Source organism: Hevea brasiliensis, chromosome 11 (assembly GCF_030052815.1).
Source record: "Hevea brasiliensis isolate MT/VB/25A 57/8 chromosome 11, ASM3005281v1, whole genome shotgun sequence".
NCBI lineage: Eukaryota > Viridiplantae > Streptophyta > Magnoliopsida > Malpighiales > Euphorbiaceae > Hevea > Hevea brasiliensis.
The window spans coordinates 99,050,760-99,073,617 of record NC_079503.1 but is presented as its reverse complement, the minus strand read 5'-3'; the positions used below and the strand labels follow the sequence as shown (position 1 = coordinate 99,073,617).

The window sequence follows — 22,858 nt, the reverse complement described above, 5'->3', positions numbered from 1 at the left end:
TTGAGACATGTTCAGACAAAAAGCATGCGCGCACAACATTCACAGATTTCCTCTGCAATTAGAATTCCACATCTCAAAGGGAAGGAGCTTCCCTAAAAACTCAATGTTGAAACATAATCAGCGCATCAGACCCCATTATGTATCAAATTCCCAAAAAACAGAATGCCCCTTCAAAAGCTTACAAATTGCATTGATTTAATTCTTATCTAAGGCCTCCCCTAACGTTAATCTTCAATTCAAACGTCATAAACCTCTTAATGCTTATCAGATCATTCAAGCAGATTTATAACTCACAAAATTACCGAATGTTGTTGCATATTTTTAACACTTTTCTGTTGCTTGTTACTACCATAATACTTACACAAGATAATCTTCAACCCATGATAACATCTGCTGTCAAAAATTAAGACATCCCTGATAAAAATATCAAGACATAACTCGACACTGAAGCTATGTCCATCTATAAGTCTATTACAGTGTCCATAGCGCCCCACCAAGAGGAAAGGACAGCTAACCAGTATTAGCTATCAGAGTCAAAAAGTTCTGGTAGTGATCAAATGGCTTCCCGCCAATCATTGACATTACTGGCTGGCCAATCAAGGAACTTGTACGCCTCAAGTGAGGATGGTAGATAGGTCTGAGTTGACGAAGGATTATCAGGAGTGTAGATGTAGCCCTTCCCATACCCAAGCTCTTTCATTACCTTAGTAGGTGCATTTCTCAAATGGAGCGGCACTCCCTCATTTTGTCCAGTGGATTCTCTAACAACCTTTTGTGCAGCCTCTATTGCTTGATATACAGCAATGGATTTTGGAGCCAAAGCCAAGTAAGCCACGCACTGAGCGAGAATCACATTGCATTCAGGCATGCCCAAGAAATGGCAAGCTTGGTAGCAAGCAACAGCCTGGTTAAGGGCCAAGGGATCAGCCAATCCAACATCCTCACTTGCAAACCTAATCAAACGCCTAGCTATATAGAGTGGTTGTTCACCTCCCTCTAACATTCGCGCCAACCAATAAATGGATGCATCTGCATCACTTCCTCTCATAGACTTGTGAAGTGCACTGATCAGATTATAGTGCTCTTCCCCTGCTTTATCATAAGCAAGATGCTTGAATTGAAATGTCTCCTTAGCATCATCCAAAGTAACATTGGCCACCAAAGAGAAATTATCATTGGGATTTGTTCGGGCAGATGCAGTGATAGCAGAGATTTCTAAGGCGTTCAATGCAACGCGTGCATCCCCATCACAATTTTCAGATATAAATCGAATAGCATCCTCAGTCACTTCAACTCTCACCCCTAAGCTTTGTGTCAGTCCCCTGCAGGAATGATTAATTGCTCGGTTGAGAATTGTTTGAATATGTTGAGGCTTTAGAGGGCAAAGGGTAAGAAGTCTACAGCGCGAGAGCAGAGGCGTAATCAAATGGAAGGATGGGTTCTCCGTGGTGGCACCTATAAACACAATGCTACCATCTTCGATAACAGGCAAGAAAGAATCCTGTTGGGACTTGTTAAACCTATGAATCTCATCGACAAACAACACAGTTCTTTTCCCATTCTTCACTTTCAACTTCCTTGCATTTTCAACAGCATCCCTCACATCCTTAACCCCACAAGTGACTGCCGAGAAAAAAACAAACCGATAGGAAGAGGCCTGATCCTGGGAAAAGGAATTCACAATTGCTTTACCAATGGAGGTCTTACCTGTCCCAGGTGGGCCCCAAAGAATAATGGAAGGGAGGCGATTGTAATCTATGGCGGAGCGGAGGATAGAGTTCTGGGCCAGAAGGTGATCTTGGCCGACGACGTCGTCAATGGAGCGAGGGCGCATTCGTTCTGATAAGGGCTCATGGGGAGGATGGTGCTTGCTGTGGTGGATAGCGGGAGAGCACGAATTAGTGGCTGATGATGCCAATAATTTGGGCCGCTTAGAACAAAGAGGGATGGGTTCATCCTCTGCTTGATCAGTGGGTGGTGGGGTGCAAGGGGAACTGGAGGAGGAGTTGGGTTTCGATTGCAAGTGGAAGAAGCGGTCTAACTTTGGCTGGAGCGAAGAAGGGGTTGGGTTTGAGGGTGGCTTGGGATTAGCGTCACAAGATTTATGGGAGAGAATCCACTCGGTAGCTTTGAGGGTGGATTTGCCGCCCGTAGCCGCCAGAGCTTGGGCAGCCAATTCGCTTGGAAAACCCATGCTTAGCAGCTGCTCCATCTCCATCTCTTTTTCGCAGTACCTTAACTTTCTGCAAAAAGACGGCTAGAGAGTCCCAACCTATAAGATGGAGATGTACCGGTTGCAGTTTGCCACACTCCACTCTTTATTTTTTTTTAAATTTATTTTTGGGTACGGCTGGATCTTATGGAAAATCCTTTGCAAATGAATTCAAACAAGTACATTTTTTTTACCAAATTCAAATCAGATCCATTTAATCTTTTTGCCTTAATAAACTTAGAACTTTACAGTTAGTTCATTTTGTATTTATTTTTTTTCATAATTTCATCGGTCATTCATGAATTATAACCTTTATAACTCTATCATTCTCATCCTTAATTTATCACTTAAAATCCTCTCAAATTTAAAGCGTATTGAAAACTTTATTAATTGTTTTAACTGATTGCTCCAATAACAAGATACAGCGATCTTCTTATTACTAATAACTAGAATTTTTAATTTTTTTCAAATAAAAAAATTATTCTCTTTTTTTCCCTCTCTTTCTCCCTCGTCTCTTTCTTCATAATCTCTTTTTCTCACAATTGTCTATCATTATATGTCCACCTCATCTAACTCTCTCTCTCCTTCCCCTTCTTCTTTCAAATATCAATTACTCCTCCTCCCTCTTCCCCATCTTGTCTCTCCATATTTTTCTTACCACATCGCTCTATATTTGTCTATCGCTTTCTCACCACTTTCCTCTACCTTTCCTCCTCTCTCTAAAACCTTTCATTAGCAAGCTCATTAAAGTTACAGTAATGGCAAGGATCAAGAGGAGGGAGGAGCTTGATTTTTACTCATCAACCTTATAGACTCAAACCTTCTCTCTTGCTTTTGGGGAAATTCATGGTGAGCCACCATCATTTGATAAACCAGCAACGCAACGAATGGGCATTAAAATTGGCAGTTCAAGCATCATTGATAGCAAGCTTCTTGATATGATCTTGATCTAACCACAAGGAGTTAGGATAAAGGCATTAAGATCCTAAACCAAATGACTTTCGATTGGCATGCCCTCCCCACTGCTTTATTTGTTGGCCAAAGTAAAAAGGTTAATGATGTAACAACCTAATCTGGGATCACTAATAGTGCTAAGGGAACAGGTAAGCGATGAGCTACCATAATCCATAGCAAGCTTTAAATTTTTCATTTCATAAACATTGGTGTGGCCCATTTTAATCATAAAAACATTTTTAAACATAAATAGCTTTATTTATTTCATAAAAAAATTTGAATTACAAGCACAATAAACCTTTATACAATTACATGTCATAATAGGAGTTCCATAAATCTTACCTATACTTCTTTAAAACATAATGAGGCATTAGCCTCTAGAACTCATGGCCCGTATGTGCTAGACCATATCTTCAACTCTTATCAAAGGAGAGGACGGAGAAAGGGTGTGAGCATGGGGCTTAGTGAATAAAAGTCTACTTAACGTGCATCATGATGAAGATAATGAAGAGAATATGGGCTTAAAGCCAAGCCATTTGTATGTTAGGCTCATAACCAGGTTAAGGGCAAAATTGTTCATATTGTTAAAATAGGAGGAAGCTTCCAATACATGAGAACCACCATAGAAGGCGTATGGGAGGCTTGGTGCAGTCCATGGGCAAACTAGGCATGTACCTATTCCTTGTCCAAGGGAGAAGTTAATTTATCCTTTCCTAAATTTTAGCCTAAATTTTAGGAAGAGATAAGCTACAAATCCCAATTATTTAAGCAGAAGGTTTTCTCATCTTTAGCATTCCTAGGTGGCATCCAAGTTTCCATTGGCTACCAAGAAGATGTTTTCGTACTACTACTATGTTTCCTAGTTTCCTTATGTTTTCAGTTTTCTTAGTTCTAATTGGTTTACATAACTATCTTTCATATTAGGATTTGGTTTTCTTGTAAAGGCTATAAATAGGCCTAAACTCTCATTATTTTTAGTTGTTGAATTTTATTATTAATCTTTCAATAAAGCATTAAGCTTTGTTTTATACACTCATCTCTTTCATTAAAGAGTGGCATGTGAAGGTCTTATCTCCTTCTTGGAGTGGCAACAACTTCGATTGTTCTCTCTTTGTAGTACTTGCTTATTAAATATTGAATAGTCAAAATCCTTGCTTGTTTCCTTGGTGGCATGCAACTTATCCAAGAAGGCTTGCAAGTTGTTTTCTTCTTTCTACTTTTTTGTGAACATCAATTGCTCCTTAAATTGGAGATTTGGTTGATATGAGATCTGATCAAGTTTATTCAATTTCAAGATCTAAATTGGCATGTGCAATTGAAGGGAGTTATAGATTTGGAGTTGTTACAATTGGCCCACCAAAGTTCTTATTAACGTGTTTTGATTCAAGCTTCATTAGACTTGATTTTTTTTTTTTATTGTTTTTAAGTTGTTTGCGTTTGATTTGAATTGCTAAAGTGTTTTGAGCATTTATTAATTTTGGGGAGTGCTTACTGTTATAATTATTTTATGCAAATTTGGCTTATTCCTTACTTCGCCGAATTGCATATTCTCATTATTGTGCAAAATTTAACTACTTTATTTAATTGTAACTTTAAGGTACATCACTACTTAAGGGATAAAACAATAAATTACATACAGGCAAATGTAATGTAGCAATCTAATGATGGTTTGGTTTCATAGCACAAACAAATCACATTAAGCTAATTCATATCACTAGTGGTTCCCTTAACCATCTCTTTATCATAATCGTATATCCAATGTGGCCAGCCCATTATATGAGCTCATTGTCACACCCTACCCCTCTGTAAGGCATAACATGATCCCGTAGTATACCTAATGAATTACCAACTCCGTCTACTAATAACCCATTAAATACATTACAAGGGATTTTAAAAACTTTTCTTACTTCTTTTACAGTGGTGAGCACTATTTACAGGTGTTAAAAACCTTTTTGAACTGAAGTGATAAAACTAACACATTTGAATTATTTGGAATTTCTATAAAAATTTTGGCAGAGTGCCATCTGTATTTTGGATAAAACAGTTCTTCAGAAAAACCTGTAAAAAGCACTTCAATATATATTTCCAAATTTCAACTCCAACATGTTTCTCAACACAACATATTTCTCAACTCAAATCCATAGTAATTTTTCAAAGACTGAGATACAAGAAATATAATACAATTTTTACAAGTCAAAATAACTCATAATTTATTTTACAACTTTAAAGTACAATTTTATTTTACAACTACTCAAAATCAAGAACAATATATACATACAGTGAACATACATTACAGTACAAAATGCAAAATGTGGTATACTCAATATACCCGATGATCTCTCAATGTAGTACTAGCAGCCTAGTCTGCTGCCCTGTCAGTCTGTCTACCTGCGACAGCAATGAAAAGCTATCGCTGAGTAAAATTTACTCAGTGGTGCACAATAACAATTTGAAATGCGATATATAAATCTTTTATTGACAGTTCACAAATCAAATGATTCACAATTCCATTTCACAATTTACAAAATTCACCTAACACAAATTTGATCAAGTAATTGAATAATACCGTTTTGCAATTCAATAACACAATTCGATCAAATAACTGAATAATACCGTTTTCCAAATCAATAACACAATTCGATCAAATAACTGAATAAAACAATTTTGCCAATCGATAACACAATTTAGGCCATGACACAATTTTTCCACACATGCCGTTTTGTACACCACGACAAGACACACTCACCCCAATAATCGAAATCAATGAGGGAGGAAGCTAGCTGAATAATGAGTACTCATCCACACTCACCTCAGACTAGGAAGTCAAAGAGGGAGGAACATAATCACACTCACCCCAGACTGATAAGTCAAAGAGGGAGGAATATATCATACTCACCCCATGAATGGAGGAGGAACATAGTAACAGTGTCATGCCAAGTGTGAATCAAAACAATTTCAAATCACAATATTTCATACAAACCATAAATCACATTTTATCTCAAAGTTTCCATTTGCAAAGTTGGCAACACAATAAGTTCCAAATAATATTCCCAAAACCAAAGCAATCAAAAATTATTCATAACTCATTTCTCCAAATAAATTTGCTAGTAAAAGCAGTGACTATAAAAGTATTGTGCACGGACACAATTTAAAACTATATTGTTTAATTAAATTTTTAAGTAGAAAACGAGAAGTCAAAATTATTGTGCACAAACACAATTTAAAACAATAACATACAAATAATCATAATTTATTTCAATTGAAAAATTCAAAAGAAATAACTATTGTGCACAAACATAACTTAAAATAATAATGTACAATAGTCATAATTCATTTCAATTGAAAAATTCAAAAGAAATAGCCGTTGTGCACAAACACAATTTAAAACAATAACATATAAATAATCGTAATTTATTTCAATTGAAAAATTCAAAAGAAATACTTATTGTGCACAAACACAATTTAAAACTATAACATATAAATAATCGTAATTTATTTCAATTGAAAAATTCAAAAGAAATACTTATTGTGCACAAGCCTCTGATAACTGTCTCTTGGCTCTGACTCAGTGTTTCCTTCCCCTCCCTGAGTCTTTGCTAACTGAGAAACACAATTTGAAGTGTTTCAGTACTCATTTAAACTGTCTCTAACGATAATGCTCGATAATTAATTTACTGAATTCATTTATTCGCTTAGTCAACCTACTATGTCGACCCTTGGTACATTCTAGGTAATTTAGGTTTTAATGTCATTAATATGTCACATTCGATAGTCTTTTAGAGTTGGTACATGTTACCAAATTCATTTCCGTGTATACTGCATTTTCTTGCGATTTGCTAGATTCCGGGATACTAGTTTGACCTAGCTGGACGACCTAGTTCCCTCTGTTTTCGGGTTTCGATCAAAACTACAAACTTGTAGATCTATGTCTTATGGAACGCAGGGCAAAATTTTAGGTCATTCTGAGTTATGTAGGCCAAGTTATGGTCATTTTACTATTGCTGGTCAAATTGCACCAAAATTGGTTATTTTAGGTCACTTTAGGTCATTTTAGGTTCGGCCAGTTTTTGGACCCGAACTTGTGCAAGCTGTTTGACTTACTTATGGTCATTTCTGGGCTTTGGTGTCTTCATAAGACTTGTAGATATGGGTCTTAACTATTCATGGTTAAAATTTCAGGTCAATTGGACCTGTTTTGAGTGAGTTATGGCCTAAGCACTAATTGCTGCCCAAATGGTCAATTTTCAGGCCTCATTTGCACTTAATCCGGATTTGGTCATTTTTCAAGCTACCTTGCAAGCAGAATTTTGGCAAGCTTCCTTCATGAAAGTTGGCAGATTTTGTGCCTAGTTTCACCTCCAATTGGTCTCATACCAATTGGAGCCACACACTTAAAGTTATAGGCCTAAAATACAAACTGCGTTATTGCAATTCTTGCATACATATCAAACATCACTTTTAACACTCACCAAACTTAACATTCAAACTAATTCTGGTTGTACCATGACCTATACATAATTCACAACACATTATAGGTCATTTTGGCAGCTTACAATTACATTCAATGTGCACCAACAAGTGCAGAATTTGCCCAACTCAATTTACAACAATTTAACTCCATAACCAAGCTCATTCACATGTCCAACCTTCACACCACTATACATACATTCAAACTACCATATCAACCAACACATTTTAACATTATTATTCCATAAACCAAGCATGAATTCCAGCATTCTTCAAGAGTTAACAAACTGCCACAATGGTACACTTACATTCCATTACTTTCCAAGCTTTAAATCTCATTTTACATTTACATATACTAAGTATATATTACCCAAACAATTTTCTACACAATATACATTTAATCAATCATTTAATTCACCATTTACAAGCACAATTAAACTGCCTTCAAGGTGTTTCCATGGCTGCCAAAAGTGCACATTCCCATTCAACACCAAAACTCAAAAATTTCTCCATAAATCAAACACCCATAACACCCTTACAAACTTTAACAAAGCAACAATCAAAAACTCAAACTTACCTATGGATGAGACTTCTTAAATCTTCACCAAAACTTGGTCTTCTTGCTGCCAATCTACTGCCCAAGTGGTGTAGACTAACTTTGATGAAGGAAGGTAGAAGGAAAGAAGCTTGAATCTCATATGCATGGAGCTTCAACCATGCGTCAATGGAGTTTTTTGGGAGCAAATTTTCTGCTGGTTCTAAGGTTGAAGATGAAGATGTATATTCTGCCCAAATGAAGCTTTAGTGGTCCACTTAAATGAGTTAGTGGACCACTATGTAAGAATTAAATCATTGTTTATTCTAAGGTTTCATTTTTTCCACATTTAACTCCCAATTTTTACTATTTACATTAGGTACCACCAATTTAATTTTTTATGACATTTTCCAAGTGTAATATTGTTTATTTTTAATGGACATTTAGGTCAAAAGACAACTCGGGGTATCAAATGACCACAATGCCCCTGTTCGGGTTGCATTCCCGATTTTTCGGTAACACCGGGTTTTGTCCGTTTTTCGATTTCTCGCTTTTCTTTGTACTAATTATTTAATTTTTCTTTGATATTTCTAATGATATTTCTACTTCAATTGATGTCTCTTTAACTCCTAAAAATATTTTTCAGGGTTCCCCGCGGTTCAGGGCTAGTCAACGGTCCACACCGTGACTTCCGTCTGATCACCATCGCTAGGGTTCTCGCCGCTTAACTTAGTTGCATTTCTTTACTATTATTTTTCCTTTATTTTTCTTGTATTTTCTTTTCTTGTATTTCATTATTTAATGTCTCCTCACTCATATCGAAGTGTAGTTCTAGGCATTCTAGCTGTCCGGACAACACTGGTCACCGGAACAGTAGAACGCACTACCGAACTTAGGGGTGTTACACTCATCAAGACCTCCTATTATCATATCATATCAAGCAAGTCAAGCTAAAGACACATAATTGCCTTACCTGATTATCCTATAACATAAAAAAAATTAGAAAAAATTTTACAAATAAAATACAACCAAATTAAATGAGCCAGTTCCCTAGCGATGGGTAACCTAGTGGGAAGTTGCGGTCTTCGCAGCTAGAAGCCCTAAACCCGGGAGAAAATTCATGAAATAATTTTTGGGACTCCAGAGAAGAGTCATTGAGGTTTCGATGGCATTAGAATGCTATGAAAATGTTTAGAAAAATTTTTAGATCGGTACAGACGATTTTGGCTCAATAAGCCAAACGGAGGCTATTTTGGTCATTTCGTCTTCATAGATAATTTTTGGCCAACTTGTCTAGTTAAATAAATAATTTATGTGATATAAAATGTGAATAAATATTGCTAAAAATTTAATTGAAAATGAGTAGAAAAGAAAAGAAAAGAAAAAGAAAGAAAATTAGAAATTATGACATCACATGATGTCATTAGTGTGCCTCCACCCAATCACATTGTGACACCTCATTCTAAACCCAATTCAAGAAGTCAAATGGGCAAAAAATGAACCAAATTTTTTTGTCTTCCCTTACCTTTATCCCGTTGAGCCAAGTCTCCAAACCCCTCTCCACCATTAAAGCTCCCATAAGCTTTGAATCCCACTTCAATTCACCTCAAAACCTCACCCTCTCTTCACAAAAAATCTCCCTTACCACTAGAGCAAGACTTGGGCAGCAATTAGAAGAAGAGAAAGTGAAAGAAAGTGAGGGGTGAACAAGCTAGAAAATCAGCCAAGAGGTTAGTGTCATAGTCCTTGTTCTTAATTCCTTCTAAACTTGAATTTAAGCTAAGTTAAGTTGAAAAATTGATAGAAATTGAACAAAAAATGCATGATTATATTCCATGAAATTTCGGCAGCCTTATGGTACATTAGGGTTTCATTGATTAGATTGAAATATAGTTGTACATGGCTGCCATTGAACATGAATTTGATGTCTTAATTCATTGATTGCATGTATATGGAGAATTAAAGTTATTGGAGTTAGGGTTTGGGACACCAAATTTGGGATTTTGCTCATGCATTGGTGAAAGGAAGTTCTAATGGTCAATTAGTGACCATTTGGTTATGTTTGATTAGGAAATGAAGTGATTTGTGGCATGGGAATTGAGGTTAGATGTGCTGCCTTGAGTGACCTGCAAGGCTGGATGTGAGTCCAGCAAGTTTGGGCAGCTATAACTGGAGTTGTGTAGGTTCAATTAGTGAAAGGCCAATTGGACATGAAATTAGATACATAATGGAACAACTTTGATGAAGGAATCTTGCTCAGAAAACCACAATAGACTGACCTAAAAATTGACCAAATCCGGGTAACACACATTCTGCCCGGGCAAAATGACCAAATAAATAGTGTTCATTCATTTGGTCATAACTCAGTGTGCAAAGGTCCAATTGGCCTAAAATTTATATCAATGAAAAGTTTTGACAATTTAGAACAACTTTTATGTAGAACAAAAACTCCAATTCTGAACTTAACCAAATGAAATTGCTAACCAAATTTGAGCTACCAAATCTAGCAAAACTAGAGTTGCCCAGAAATTCTGGGTAAAAGTCTATCCGACCAGTTAAGGTAAAATGGCCATAATTTGAGCTAGAAAACTTCAAATGGAGTGATTCAAAAAGGAAATTAAAGAAGACACATAAATGAACAACTTTCATGAAGAGAATTTTATCAAATTCCTACTGTACAAATGACCAATGGAATAGTAAACTTAGTGCTTGAAATCTAAAAATTTTAAAATAACTAACACTAAGCTTTATAATGGTATTGGCAACCAATGCCAACAATTTTAGAATGCAAAATGTGGTATGTTGGGGATGTACAAATGACCAATGGAACAATAAACTTAGTGCTTGAAATCTGAAAATTTTAAAATAACCAACACTAAGCTTTATGACGATATTGGCAACCAATGCCAACAATTTTAAAATGCAAATTGTGGTATGTTGGGGATATTAGAACCAATATACCTATTATCTATGAAAAGTCAACATTTTAGTTGACTAATGGAATGAATAGTAACAATTAAATTTCAATTTCAAAAAAAAAATTTCATAATTAAAAGTGTTAAATGCCCTAGTAGGCCTAGTATGATTGGTTTGGACAAGTTAGCATGCTAATAGGGTTCTGATAGCAATACTGCGTATGGCTTCATGCCATTCTGTGATATGATAGCCTATGGCTATACTGATTATGATGTTATACTTGGCTTTATGCCTTATTGCTTTTATGGCTTATTAGCCATTCTGTCTGCACACCAAGAGACACATTGTGACCGATGGTGTGACGGCCCGAGGTACCTGGTACCCAGTGCTAGTTTACCCATTATCCAGTCCGGTCAATTTGTATAGGTTACTTGGGCATGGAAAAATATAAATGTAATTGAATTGATTATTAAAGGAAGTAAGGAAATTAAATATCAAGATAAAGAACAAGAATGATTACAATAAAAAGAGGCTCAAAATTATCAAGAAAACGATTAATAAAATGTTAGAAAGAGTTAATATCATAAGATGTAATTAGCCTTCGACTAAACAATAAGTTAGTAATTATTTATTTCTTATAAGCACAATAACTAGGAAATTTTAACTTTTATTTGCATATTATATTTTCTTGTATTATTGGGACCACTAAGCTTTATGCTTAGAGCGTCGCTTTTGCAACACGTAGGTACTGAAGATTTGGCTAGATAACCCAATAGACCATATACTAGGAGATTAGAAGTTTTGATCTGCATTTGGGTCCCGAGTGTCACCTCCTCAGCAGTGTATATTTTGTTAGTGTCTACCAGCTTGTATTTTATTTTTGATCATTGTAATTAAATTTTGGATATGTAATGCAAATTATGTATTTTTGTACATTAAATGTGCACATGATGTAAACTAATACAGTTTCAAATTTTATATTTGAATTGTGTATGAAAATGATTTGAATTTCTTATATGTCACACCCTACCACTCTGTAAGGCATAACATGATCCCGTAGTATACTTAATGAATTACCAATTTCATCTACTGATAACCCGTTAAATACACTACAAGGGATTTTAAAACTTTTCTTACTTCTTTTTACAGTGGTGAGCACTATTTACAGGTGTTAAAATTTTTTTGAACTGAAGTGAAACAGCTAACACATTTGAATTATTAGTAATTTCTGTAAAAAATTTGGCGGAATGCCATCTGTATTTTGAATAAAACAGGTCTTCAAAAACCTGTAAAAAGCACTTCAAATATATTTCTCAATCTCAACTCCAACATTTAATCAACACAATATGTTTCTCAACTCAAATCCACAATAATTTTTCAGTATTTTCAAAGGCTAAGATAAAAGAAATATATCACAATATTTATAAATCAAAATAATTTATAATTTATTTTACAACTTCAATGTACAATTTTAATTTACAACTGCTCAAAACGAAGAACACTATATACATACAGTAAATATACATTACAATATAAAATGCAAAATTTGGTATACTCAATATACCCGATGATCTCTCAGTATAGTACTAGCAGCCTAGTCTTCTGCCCTGTCAGTCAGTCTACCTACGACAGCAATGAAAAGCTATCGCTGAGCCAATGTCTCAGTGGTGCACAACATTAACCAAATACAACTTTAAATCACAAATCATAAGTCATATAAATAGTGGATACTTAAAACCATAGTTAAATTCAAAGACAGTGAATGTCAATAAGAATTTAAACTCCATTTCACAATATCACAATAAATATCAATAAATCACACACACACAGCTTAATCATGTTCCAAAATTCAATTCATCCCAAAAGCCGATGGCTAGTGAGGAATAACATAGCTAGCTAGCAATAATATGAGTACTCATTCTATTCCTTCTCAATAATATAAAAAGTATTGTGCACAGACACAATTTAAAACTATAATGTTCAAATAAATTTTTAAGTAGAAAATGAGATATCAAAATTATTGTGCACAAACACAATTTAAAATAATAACATACAAATAATCATAATTTATTTCAATTGAAAAATTCAAAAGAAATAACTATTGTGCACAAACACAATTTAAAACAATAACATACAAATAATCATAATTTATTTCAATTGAAAAATTCAAAAGAAATAACTATTGTACACAAACCTTTGATAACTGTGTCTTGGCTCTGACTTAGTGTTTCTTTCCCCTTCCCTGAGTCTTTGCTAACTGAAACACACAATTTGAAGTGTTTCAGTACTCATTTAAACCGTCTCTAACAATAAGGCTTAATACTTAATTTATTGAATTCTATCATTTTCTTAGTCAACCTAAGATGTTGACCCTCAATGCATTCTAGGTGATTTAGGTTTTAAGGTTACCAATATGTCACATTTGTATCCTTTTAGTATTGGTACATGTTACCAAATTCATTTCCATGTATATTGCATTTTATTGCAATTTATCGGATTCCGGTATACCAATTTGACCTAGCCGGATGACCTAGTTTTCTCGGTTTTCGAGTTTTGGTCAAAACTATAAACTTGTAGATCTATGTCTTATTGCACGCGGGACAAAATTTCAGGTCATTCTGAGTTTACTAGACTAAGTTATGGCCATTTTACTTTTGCTGGTCAGAATGTACCAAAATTGGTCACTTTAGGTCATTTTAGGTTCGGCCAGTTTTTGGACCCGAACTTGTGCAAGCTATTTGACTCATTTCTGGGCTTTGGTGTCTTCATAAGACTTGTAGATATATGTCTTAACTATTCATGGTAAAAATTTCAGGTCAATTGGACCTATTTTGAGTGAGTTATGGACAAAACACTAACTGCTGCCCAAATGGTCAATTTTCAGGCCTTAAATGCACTAATCCGGATTTGGTCATTTTTCAAGTTACCTTCCAAGCAGAATTTTGGTAAGCTTCCTTCATGAAAGTTGGCACTTTTTGTGCCTAGTTTCACCTATAATTGGTCTCATACCAATTGGAGCCACAAACTTAAGATTCTAAGCTAAAATACACACTGCCCTATTGCACATTGTTCATCACCCATCAAAGGATACATTTAACACTTACCAAATTACACATTCATGCCAATTCTGGTTTGTACCATAACCTAAACACATTTTACTTCACATTGTTGGTCATTTTGGTAGCTTGTAATCACACTCAATAAGCACCTTATAGTACAGAATTGACCAAGTCCAAATTACATACAATTTAACTACATAACATAACTCATTCACATGTCCAAACTCAAACTCTTATACACATACACATGCTGCCATAACGAGTACCATAATTCAACAATAATATTCCATAAATCAAACCATGAAATAACACATTTAGGTCCACACTTCACATTGCCGAATTGTACCTCTCTTTGAATTAATTTCCAAGCTTCCAAAATCAAGTGTACACTCACATATACATTTAGTATACATCACCCAATTTATTCCTACACACATAAACCCTTCATCAACACTTTAATATACTATTTACATGCAAGGATAAACTGCCCTTAAGGAGTTTCCATGGCTGCCAAGAATATACATCTCCCTTAAAACATCAAACTCTAAAACTCTTTCCACAATTCAACTACCCATAACATCCACACAAACTTTAATGAAGCAAGCATAAAAAATACATACTTACCACTTTGGAAACTCTTCAAAACTTCGCCAAAACTTGATCTTCTTGCTGCCTATCTACTGCCCAAGGTGTATGGACAACTTTTAGTCAAGGAAAGTGCAAGGAAAGAGGCTTGGATCATGCTTGCATGAAGCTTCAAAGTGGATGGCAATGGAGGTTTTCCTCTTCACCATTTTCAGCTGGTCTTTGAGAGATGAGGAAGATGAAGTATATTCTGCCTAAATGAAGCTTTAGTGGTCCACTTAAGTGAGTTAGTGGAGCACTATGCGAAGGTTAATTGTTTTTTTATTCTAAAGCTTCATATTCCCACATTTAACTCCCAATTTTTGCCATTTAAACTATGTACCACCTATTTAATTTTTCATGACATTTTTCAAGTGTAATATCATGTAATTTTAATGGAAATTTAGGTCAAAAGACAACTCGGGGTGTCAAATGATCACAATGCCCCTGTTCAGGTTGCTTTCCCGATTTTTAGGTAACTCCGATTTTTTTATCGTTTTCTCAATTTCTCACTTTTCTTTATACTAATTAATTAATTTTTCTTTAATATTTCTAATGATATTTATACTTCAATAGACATTTATTTAAGTCCTAAAAATATTTTTCAGGGTTCCCCGCGGTCCAGGGCTAATCAATGGTCCACGCCACAACTTCCCGGTGCGGTCACCCATCGCTAGGGTTCTCGGCTCGTTTAACTTGGTTTAATTTCATTGCTATTATTTTTCCTTTGTTTTTCTTGTCTTTTCTTTTCTTGTATTTCATTATTATATGTCTCCTCACTAATATTTAAATATAGTTCTAGGCATCCTAGTTGTCCTGACAACACTGGTCACCGGAACAGTAGAATGCACTACCAAACATAGGGGTATTACAATTCTCCCCCCTTTAAAATAAATTTCGTCCGCGAAATTTTACCCAATAGCCATCTTACAATAGTCATACGTTTATTTTCTCCTTTTTATAGGATCATATAATCTTCTTTCCCTCGAATTTGTATAAGACTTTTAGCAATCTAATACAACATTTAATTTGTTTGTATAACACCAATCTTCTCTTACTATTGTGCTGTCTAATATTTCGGTTCATGCTCCTTCTTGAATACCCTTGAGGTCATGTTAGAATGATTTATCTAGTCATTGGTCCTCTAACCACTCTAGTCAATAGTCTTCCTCACATTCGTAACATTTCTTTATTATATCTGAACCAACTGTTCAAATTTCTACTTCCACAACTCTTTTTATTTATTAATATTCTATAACTTACTTCCTTTTGTACTGAACTATAACCTTTCGATAATCTAATTTTTGAGTTTTACTCCCTAAGTAGGATTTTCAAACTTATTTCCAACAATAAAATTTTATCCTGGCATAACTATACCAAAACAGATACCATTGGCAACTATTCTCATCTTAGTGTACTATCGAGTAGTACGTAGCTCTACACAATAATCTCAAGTCAGTACTGTAATCTGTAGCTTACAGTATAAACATCAAGAACATTGCATAGTTACTACGATACATCCTAATAGATCAAATTTTCTAATATTTTATCCTTTTCAAATTTACTGATATTCGAATCTTATTCTGATTATAATATCCATTAACAATTACTAACAGTAACATCCTTGCCCTCATCTAGAGCAATTCTATTATTGTAACTTACTTTTACATCCTCTTGCCTTACATTAAGTAGGCTTGCCGTTTAGCTTTATAATTTATGGTGTGTTAGAAAATACTTTTCGCCGATAAACTTTTTCAAAACTAATTTCACTTATTATTACAATCCTTATCTTGAAGGACTAATCACTAATGCATCAAAATTTATTCCCCTGTAAAGGAATAACAACAGAATATATAGTTCTAACACTAACATAAAAGTATGCTGATTTCAGGTCAAACAATACATAAATGAAGAGTGCCATCCTTCTTCTTAACAAATAATACTGCGCTCCCCATAGTGACACACTAGGGCGGATGAAGCCCTTTTCAAGTAGTTCTTGCAACTGTACCTTCAACTCCTTCAACTCTGCTAGTGCCATTCTGTATGGTGTTATGGAGATTGGATCCACATCAGGCATAACATTAATTTCAAACTGCACTTCTCTTTCTGGAGGTAATCCTGGCAATTCATTAGGAAACACATCTGGAAAGTCATATACTGTAGGGATGTCCCTCAATGCTGGACTCCCCACTTGGGTGTCTACCACATGTGCCAAGTAGGCTTCACACCCCTTTCTGATCATTTTTCTGGCTAGTGTAGCCGAAATGACGTTTGATGGCAATAGCTGCCTCTCCCCATGTATTACCACATCACTGTACTGAGGGAGACCAAAAGTGACTGTCTTCAACCTACAGTCAATCATGGCGTGATGCCTGGCTAACCAATCTATGCACAAGATGATATCATAATCTCTGAAGGGCATTTCAATGAGATCAGATAGAAAAGTATGTCCTTGGATCACCAAAGGACAATCCCTATACATTCTATTAACCCTGACCTCTTATCCTAGCGAACTTGTTACTAGCACCTCAAAGTCCATTTTTGTACATGGAACAGCAATGCAATCAATGATGCTAGCACTCACATAAAAATGGGTAGAACCCGGATCAAATAATACAAACACATCTTGATTAAAAATTGAGAAGGTACCAGCCACAACATCAGATGTCTCGGCCTCTTTTCTCTGTCTCATTACATAGACTCTGACTGGAGCACTACCTTGCCTTGATTGATTCACTGTCCCTTGGCTGCCTGCTGGGTTACCTCTACCCCTGCCTCTACCTCTGCTGGGTGGTTGTGAACCTCTGGTGACAGGGCTCTGAACTGACCCTTCAGCAGTAGTAGGAGGTGGTCCAACTCTACGAGTACTGGTGCAGTCCTTGGCAAAGTGCCCTGTGCCTCCACAGTTATAACAGGCTCCTATGGCCTTGTAGCATACCCCACCATGATTTCTACCATAAGTTTCACATTGGCGGGGAGAGTAGGAACTTTTAGTTGTTCGACGACTGGACCTTAGTGGTCTCTGCCTTGATGATCCACCTCTATTATATCCCTAAGCTCGGGGCTTCTCAAATTCTTTTCTCTTCCCTAAATTACTGCTTGAGCTCTGACCCATAGGTTTCTCCCTCTTCTCTATTTCATGCTGCCCTTGTGGGGGTTGGGTTTGTACTTGGGCTTGGGCTGACAGATTATCAACCATTTATTGGAAGAAAGTGGCCATTTGCTGGGCTATTTGTGCAGTAATTTGTACCAGTAAAACTGGTATAGTCGGGCCTTCGACACTTTGTGGAGCTGGGGCCTCAACTTGTACCTCAGCCTCTATCGATTGATCGACTGAATGATCACCCTCTTCCATAGTAAATTCGAGGATCTTAGACCTCTTGAATAATTAACACAAGGAGATTTCCTCCCGTTAGTGCATATTTATAATGTAATGTACTGTATGTATCAAACAATGATATTGAGCAGTTGTACTATGAAGAAAGAATATTCAAATTATAGGTGAAAACAGGATTTAAAAACTTTGCTCTAATGCCACTAAAACATGTCACACCCTACCCTTCTGTAAGGCATAACATGATCCCGTAGTATACCTAATGAATTATCAACTTCGTCTACTGATAACCCATTAAATACACTACAAGGGATTTTAAAACTTTTCTTACTTCTTTTTACAATGGTGAGCACTATTTACAGGTGTTAAAAAAAAATTTTTTGAACTGAAGTGAAACAGCTAACAAATTTGAAGAATTAACAATTTCTGTAAAAATTTTGGCGGAGTGCCATCTGTATTTTGAATAAAATAGTTCTTTAAAAACCTGTAAAAAGCACTTCAAATATATTTCTCAATCTCAAACTCTAACATTTTGTTCAACACAATAAATTTCTCAACTCCAATCCACAATAATTTTTCAATATTTCCAAAGGCTGAGATAAAAGAAATATAGTACAAAATTTACAAGCCAAAATAATTCACAATTTATTTTTACAACTTCAATGTACAATTTTAATTTACAACTGCTCAAAACTAAGAACACTATATACATACAGTGAACATACATTACAATACAAAATGCAAAATATGGTATACTCAATATGCCCGATGATCTCTCAGTGTAGTACTAGCAGCCTAGTTTGCTACCTTGTCAGTCTGTCTACCTGCGACAGCAATGAAAAGCTATCGCTGAGTAAAATTTACTCAGTGGTGCACAATAACAATTTGAAATGCGATATATAAATCTTTTATTGACAATTCATAAATCAAATAATTCACAATTTCATTTTACAATTTTCAAAGTTCATATAACACAAATTTGATCAAAGAATTGAATAACACAATTTTGCCAATCAATAACACCATTTGATCAAATAACTGAATAATACAGTTTTGTCAATCAATAAACCATTTGATCAAATAACTCAATAATACAGTTTTGCCAATCAATAAACCATTTGATCAAATAACTGAATAATACAGTGTTGCCAATCAATAACACAATTTAGGCCATGACAAAGTTTTTCTGCACATGCCGTGTTGTACACCATGACAAGACACATTCATCCCAATAATCGAAATCAATGAGGGAGGAAGCTAGCTAAATAATGAGTACTCATCTATACTGTGACACCCCTAACCCGTCTACAGTGCAGTCGAGCAAGTTATGCCACTCAGTGTGCCGAAGCACCAATTTATGTTTCTATTACAATTTATCCCTTTAAAATTCATTTATTTTCAATTTTGATGAATCTGAATTTATTCGCAAATTTTATAGAAAATCCGACAAAATGCCGGCTGTAAATTGGAAAAACAGTTCTTCTGAACCTGTTTAAAAACACTTCCAAAATAATTTCCAAATCCAAACTCCATTATACATATTCAAGTCAATATCAAAATCTCAATCTCAAATCATAATACTATTTTCAAAACTTTTCTGTTCACTTCATCACTTGAAGCATATTCACAATTAATTCTCAACATTTCATTTATCAACATACATTATGCAAAAGATCTCAATAATATGAAATTTTATATATTTACATTAATACATAATTACAGGGGTTTATAGTTACAATCCAAACTAATACAAAATGCAAAAATACAAAAGGGCCACCTATAGTCCTAATGTCCTACCATATGCAGTGCAGATGTGAGGTGACTCTGGACCCCGGATGCAGCTCTGAAGACTCACCCCGTCTGATGTCTGCTGGGCTCCCCAACTAGGTCTCCAGTACCTGCGCGTGGCAAGAGTGACGCGCTAAGCAATTCTGCTTAGTGGTGACAATATAAAATAAAATAAAATATGATAAAACAAAGATGCAGAATGTATGTTTACATTTTTTGTAGACTTAACTTCTGATATTATTTGCATTATTATACGATTAAAATTTTGATAAGGTTCATTAACATTGCCCGAGTAACCCATACTAATTGACTGGACTGGATAAATGGGTAAACTGGCACTGGGTACTAAGTACCTCGAACCATTACACCATCGGTCACATTGTGTCTCCGGCAGGCAATGTAATGCGACTAATAAGTCAGATAATTAGCAGGGTTAAAACCCAAGTGTAATAATTCAAATAACATAGCCAAAGGCTATTTTGTCACAGAATGGCATGGGAAGCCATGAAACACAGCATGGCATGAAGTCATATGCAGTACTGCTAATAGAACCCTATTGGCATGCCAAACTATCCAAACCAATCTTGTTAGGTATACTAGGGCATTTTACACTTTTGAGTTTTACAATTTTTGAATTTTAAGTTTTGGTGTTACTATTCACTTCATTAGTCAACCAAAATGTTGACTTTTGCATAGACAATAGGTACATTGGTTTTAACACTCCCAACATGCCACATTTTGCATTTAAAATTTGTTGGTATTGGTTGCCAATACCATTTCTAAGCTTAATGTTAATTAAGCAGAATTTTCAGTTTTCATGCTTCATCTTTACTGTTCCATTAGTCATTTTTGCAATAGGAATTTGGAAAAATGATCAACATGAAAGTTGTTCCTTTTTTTGTCTAGTTGAATTTCCTTTTTTGATTTACTCTATTTGGAGTTTTGTAGCTCAAGTTATGGTCCAAAAACCACAACTGGCCGGATTGAAATTTTTCTGGACTGACCATATCTACAGTGCAATAAACAGTGATTGAAACTCACTTGTTGGATAGGTTCTAGTCATAATTTGGGTTAGGTTCCTTCATGAAAGTTGTTGGTATATATCTCAGCTTGTTGCTGGTAAAATTTCACGTCAATTGGACCTTTCTACATTGAGTTATGGCCAAATGAACAATCACTGTTCATTTGATCATTCTGCAGAAACAGACTGCAGGTCACCCGGATTTGGGCAAGCTTTTGGTCTACTTGGTTTGGTTTTATGGGCGTGGTTTCTTCACTAAAGTTGTGCCATTATGTGTCTAGTTTCATGTCTAATTGGCCTTGCACCAATTGAACCTCTACAATTCAAGTTATGACTGCCCAAACCTGAGGGACTCATGTCTAATTCTGCAGGTCACCATGGGCAACCACACCAACTGCAATTCCCACTAATCAACCCACCTTATTTCTTGTTTACACATAACCAAATGGTCACTAATTGACCATTAAAACTCACTTTCATCATTACATGATCAAAGTCTCCATTTTATACCCAAACCCTAACCCTAACATCTCAAATTATGCATTTAACTTAAATTTCATCAATCCACTTAGTCGGTACATATTGTGGGCTGCCATGATGGTCTTTTAACTTCATTAAGCTCAACACAATCAAACCCTAACCATGGCTGCCTAAAAATATGGGATAGCATACAAGTGATTTTTAACAAATTTCCTTTGAAATTTACACTAATTTAAAATAAAATCCATGGTTAGGTCACTAACCTCTAATGGAGTCACCCTTCAAGTCTGTAAGAACTCTTCCACTTCACTTCTTTTTGTTCCCAAAAGCTTCACTAGGATGTAAGAACAAATTTTTATGTTGCTAGGTTAGGGTTTTGTTGAGAAAAGACTAAGGAATTGAAGCTTTGTAAGCATGAAAATGGAGAAGGGAAAAGAGGAGCATGAAACGTCTTCTTGGGGAAGAAGAGTAGCTGCTGAAAATTCTCTAGAATTGTCTTTTTTTTTTTTCTGCCCATTTGTGTATTATAAATGTCTTCCTTTAATTTGATTGGCCATCCCTTTTTAATTACCTCATGCTTAATAAATCCCATTTTCTTTTCTTTTCTTGTTTACTTAATTTCAATTGAATTTTTAATAATATTTATTCATATTTTATGTCATATAAATTATTTATTTAACTGGAAAAGTTGGCCAAAAATCATCTCTGAAGACGAAATGACCAAAATGCCCTCCGTTTGGCTTAACGAGCCAAAATTGTCTGTACTGATTGAAAAATTTTTCTAAGTATTTTCTTGGCATTCTAATGCCATAAGAACCTCAATGACCCTTCTCTGGAGTCCCAATAATTATTTTATAATTTTTCCTAAATTTTTTTCTTATTAATATTTGAGTTAATTTTTGGTTCCTTACTTTAGTTTAAATATTTTTTCGAACGTTCTAGCTGTCCGGACCGACACTGGTCACCGAAACAGTAGACTGTACGGACTAGCTAAAATGAGGATGTTACAACTCTTCCCCTCTAAGAAAAATTTCGTCCTCGAAATTTACCTGATGCAAATAGTTGAGGGAACTGTTGCCTCATTATCTCTTCACTTTCCCAAGTTGCCTTTTCAGTGTTGTGGTGCCTCCAAAGCACTTTCACCAATGGAATTTGTTTATTTCTCAGTTCCTTCACTTCCCGAGCTAGGATCTGTATGGATTCTTCTGTGTATGTCAAGTCCGATTGGATCTCAATCTCTTCCATGAAAATGACATGTGAAGGATCTGAGCGATATCTTCTCAGCATAGAAACATGGAATACATTATGAATTTTATCCAGTTCTGGTGGTAAAGCTAGCCGATAGGCCACTGGTCCTACACGTTCAATGACTTCTTATGGGCTAATGAACCTAGGGCTTAACTTACCCTTTCTTCCAAATCTCAGTACTTTCTTCCATGGTGAGACTTTGAGAAACACTTTATCGCCA

General features: G+C 35.4%; 1 protein-coding gene across 2 annotated transcripts; it reads right to left on the bottom strand.

The window, feature by feature from the left end:
- Nucleotides 1–258: 258 nt before the first annotated feature.
- On the bottom strand, nucleotides 259–2,324 carry LOC110661260 (uncharacterized). 2 transcript variants are annotated; one of them, XM_021819853.2, is made up of 2 exons: nucleotides 1,708–2,324; nucleotides 259–1,623 (listed from the first exon to the last, which is right to left on the bottom strand). In XM_021819853.2, the coding sequence occupies exons 1-2, from the start codon at nucleotides 2,216–2,218 to the stop codon at nucleotides 554–556; spliced, it is 1,581 nt and encodes a 526-aa protein (XP_021675545.1). In that variant the 5' UTR covers nucleotides 2,219–2,324; the 3' UTR covers nucleotides 259–553. The 2 variants fall into 2 exon arrangements, with proteins under 2 accessions (XP_021675545.1, XP_021675544.1); XM_021819852.2 differs by having other exon boundaries at nucleotides 259–2,323.
- Between the last annotated feature and the right edge of the window lie 20,534 nt (nucleotides 2,325–22,858).

Excerpts from the sequence above, each read along its gene's own strand:
- LOC110661260 (XM_021819852.2), bottom strand. The coding sequence starts at position 2,218 with ATGGAGATGGAGCAGCTGCTAAGCATGGGTTTTCCAAGCGAATTGGCT.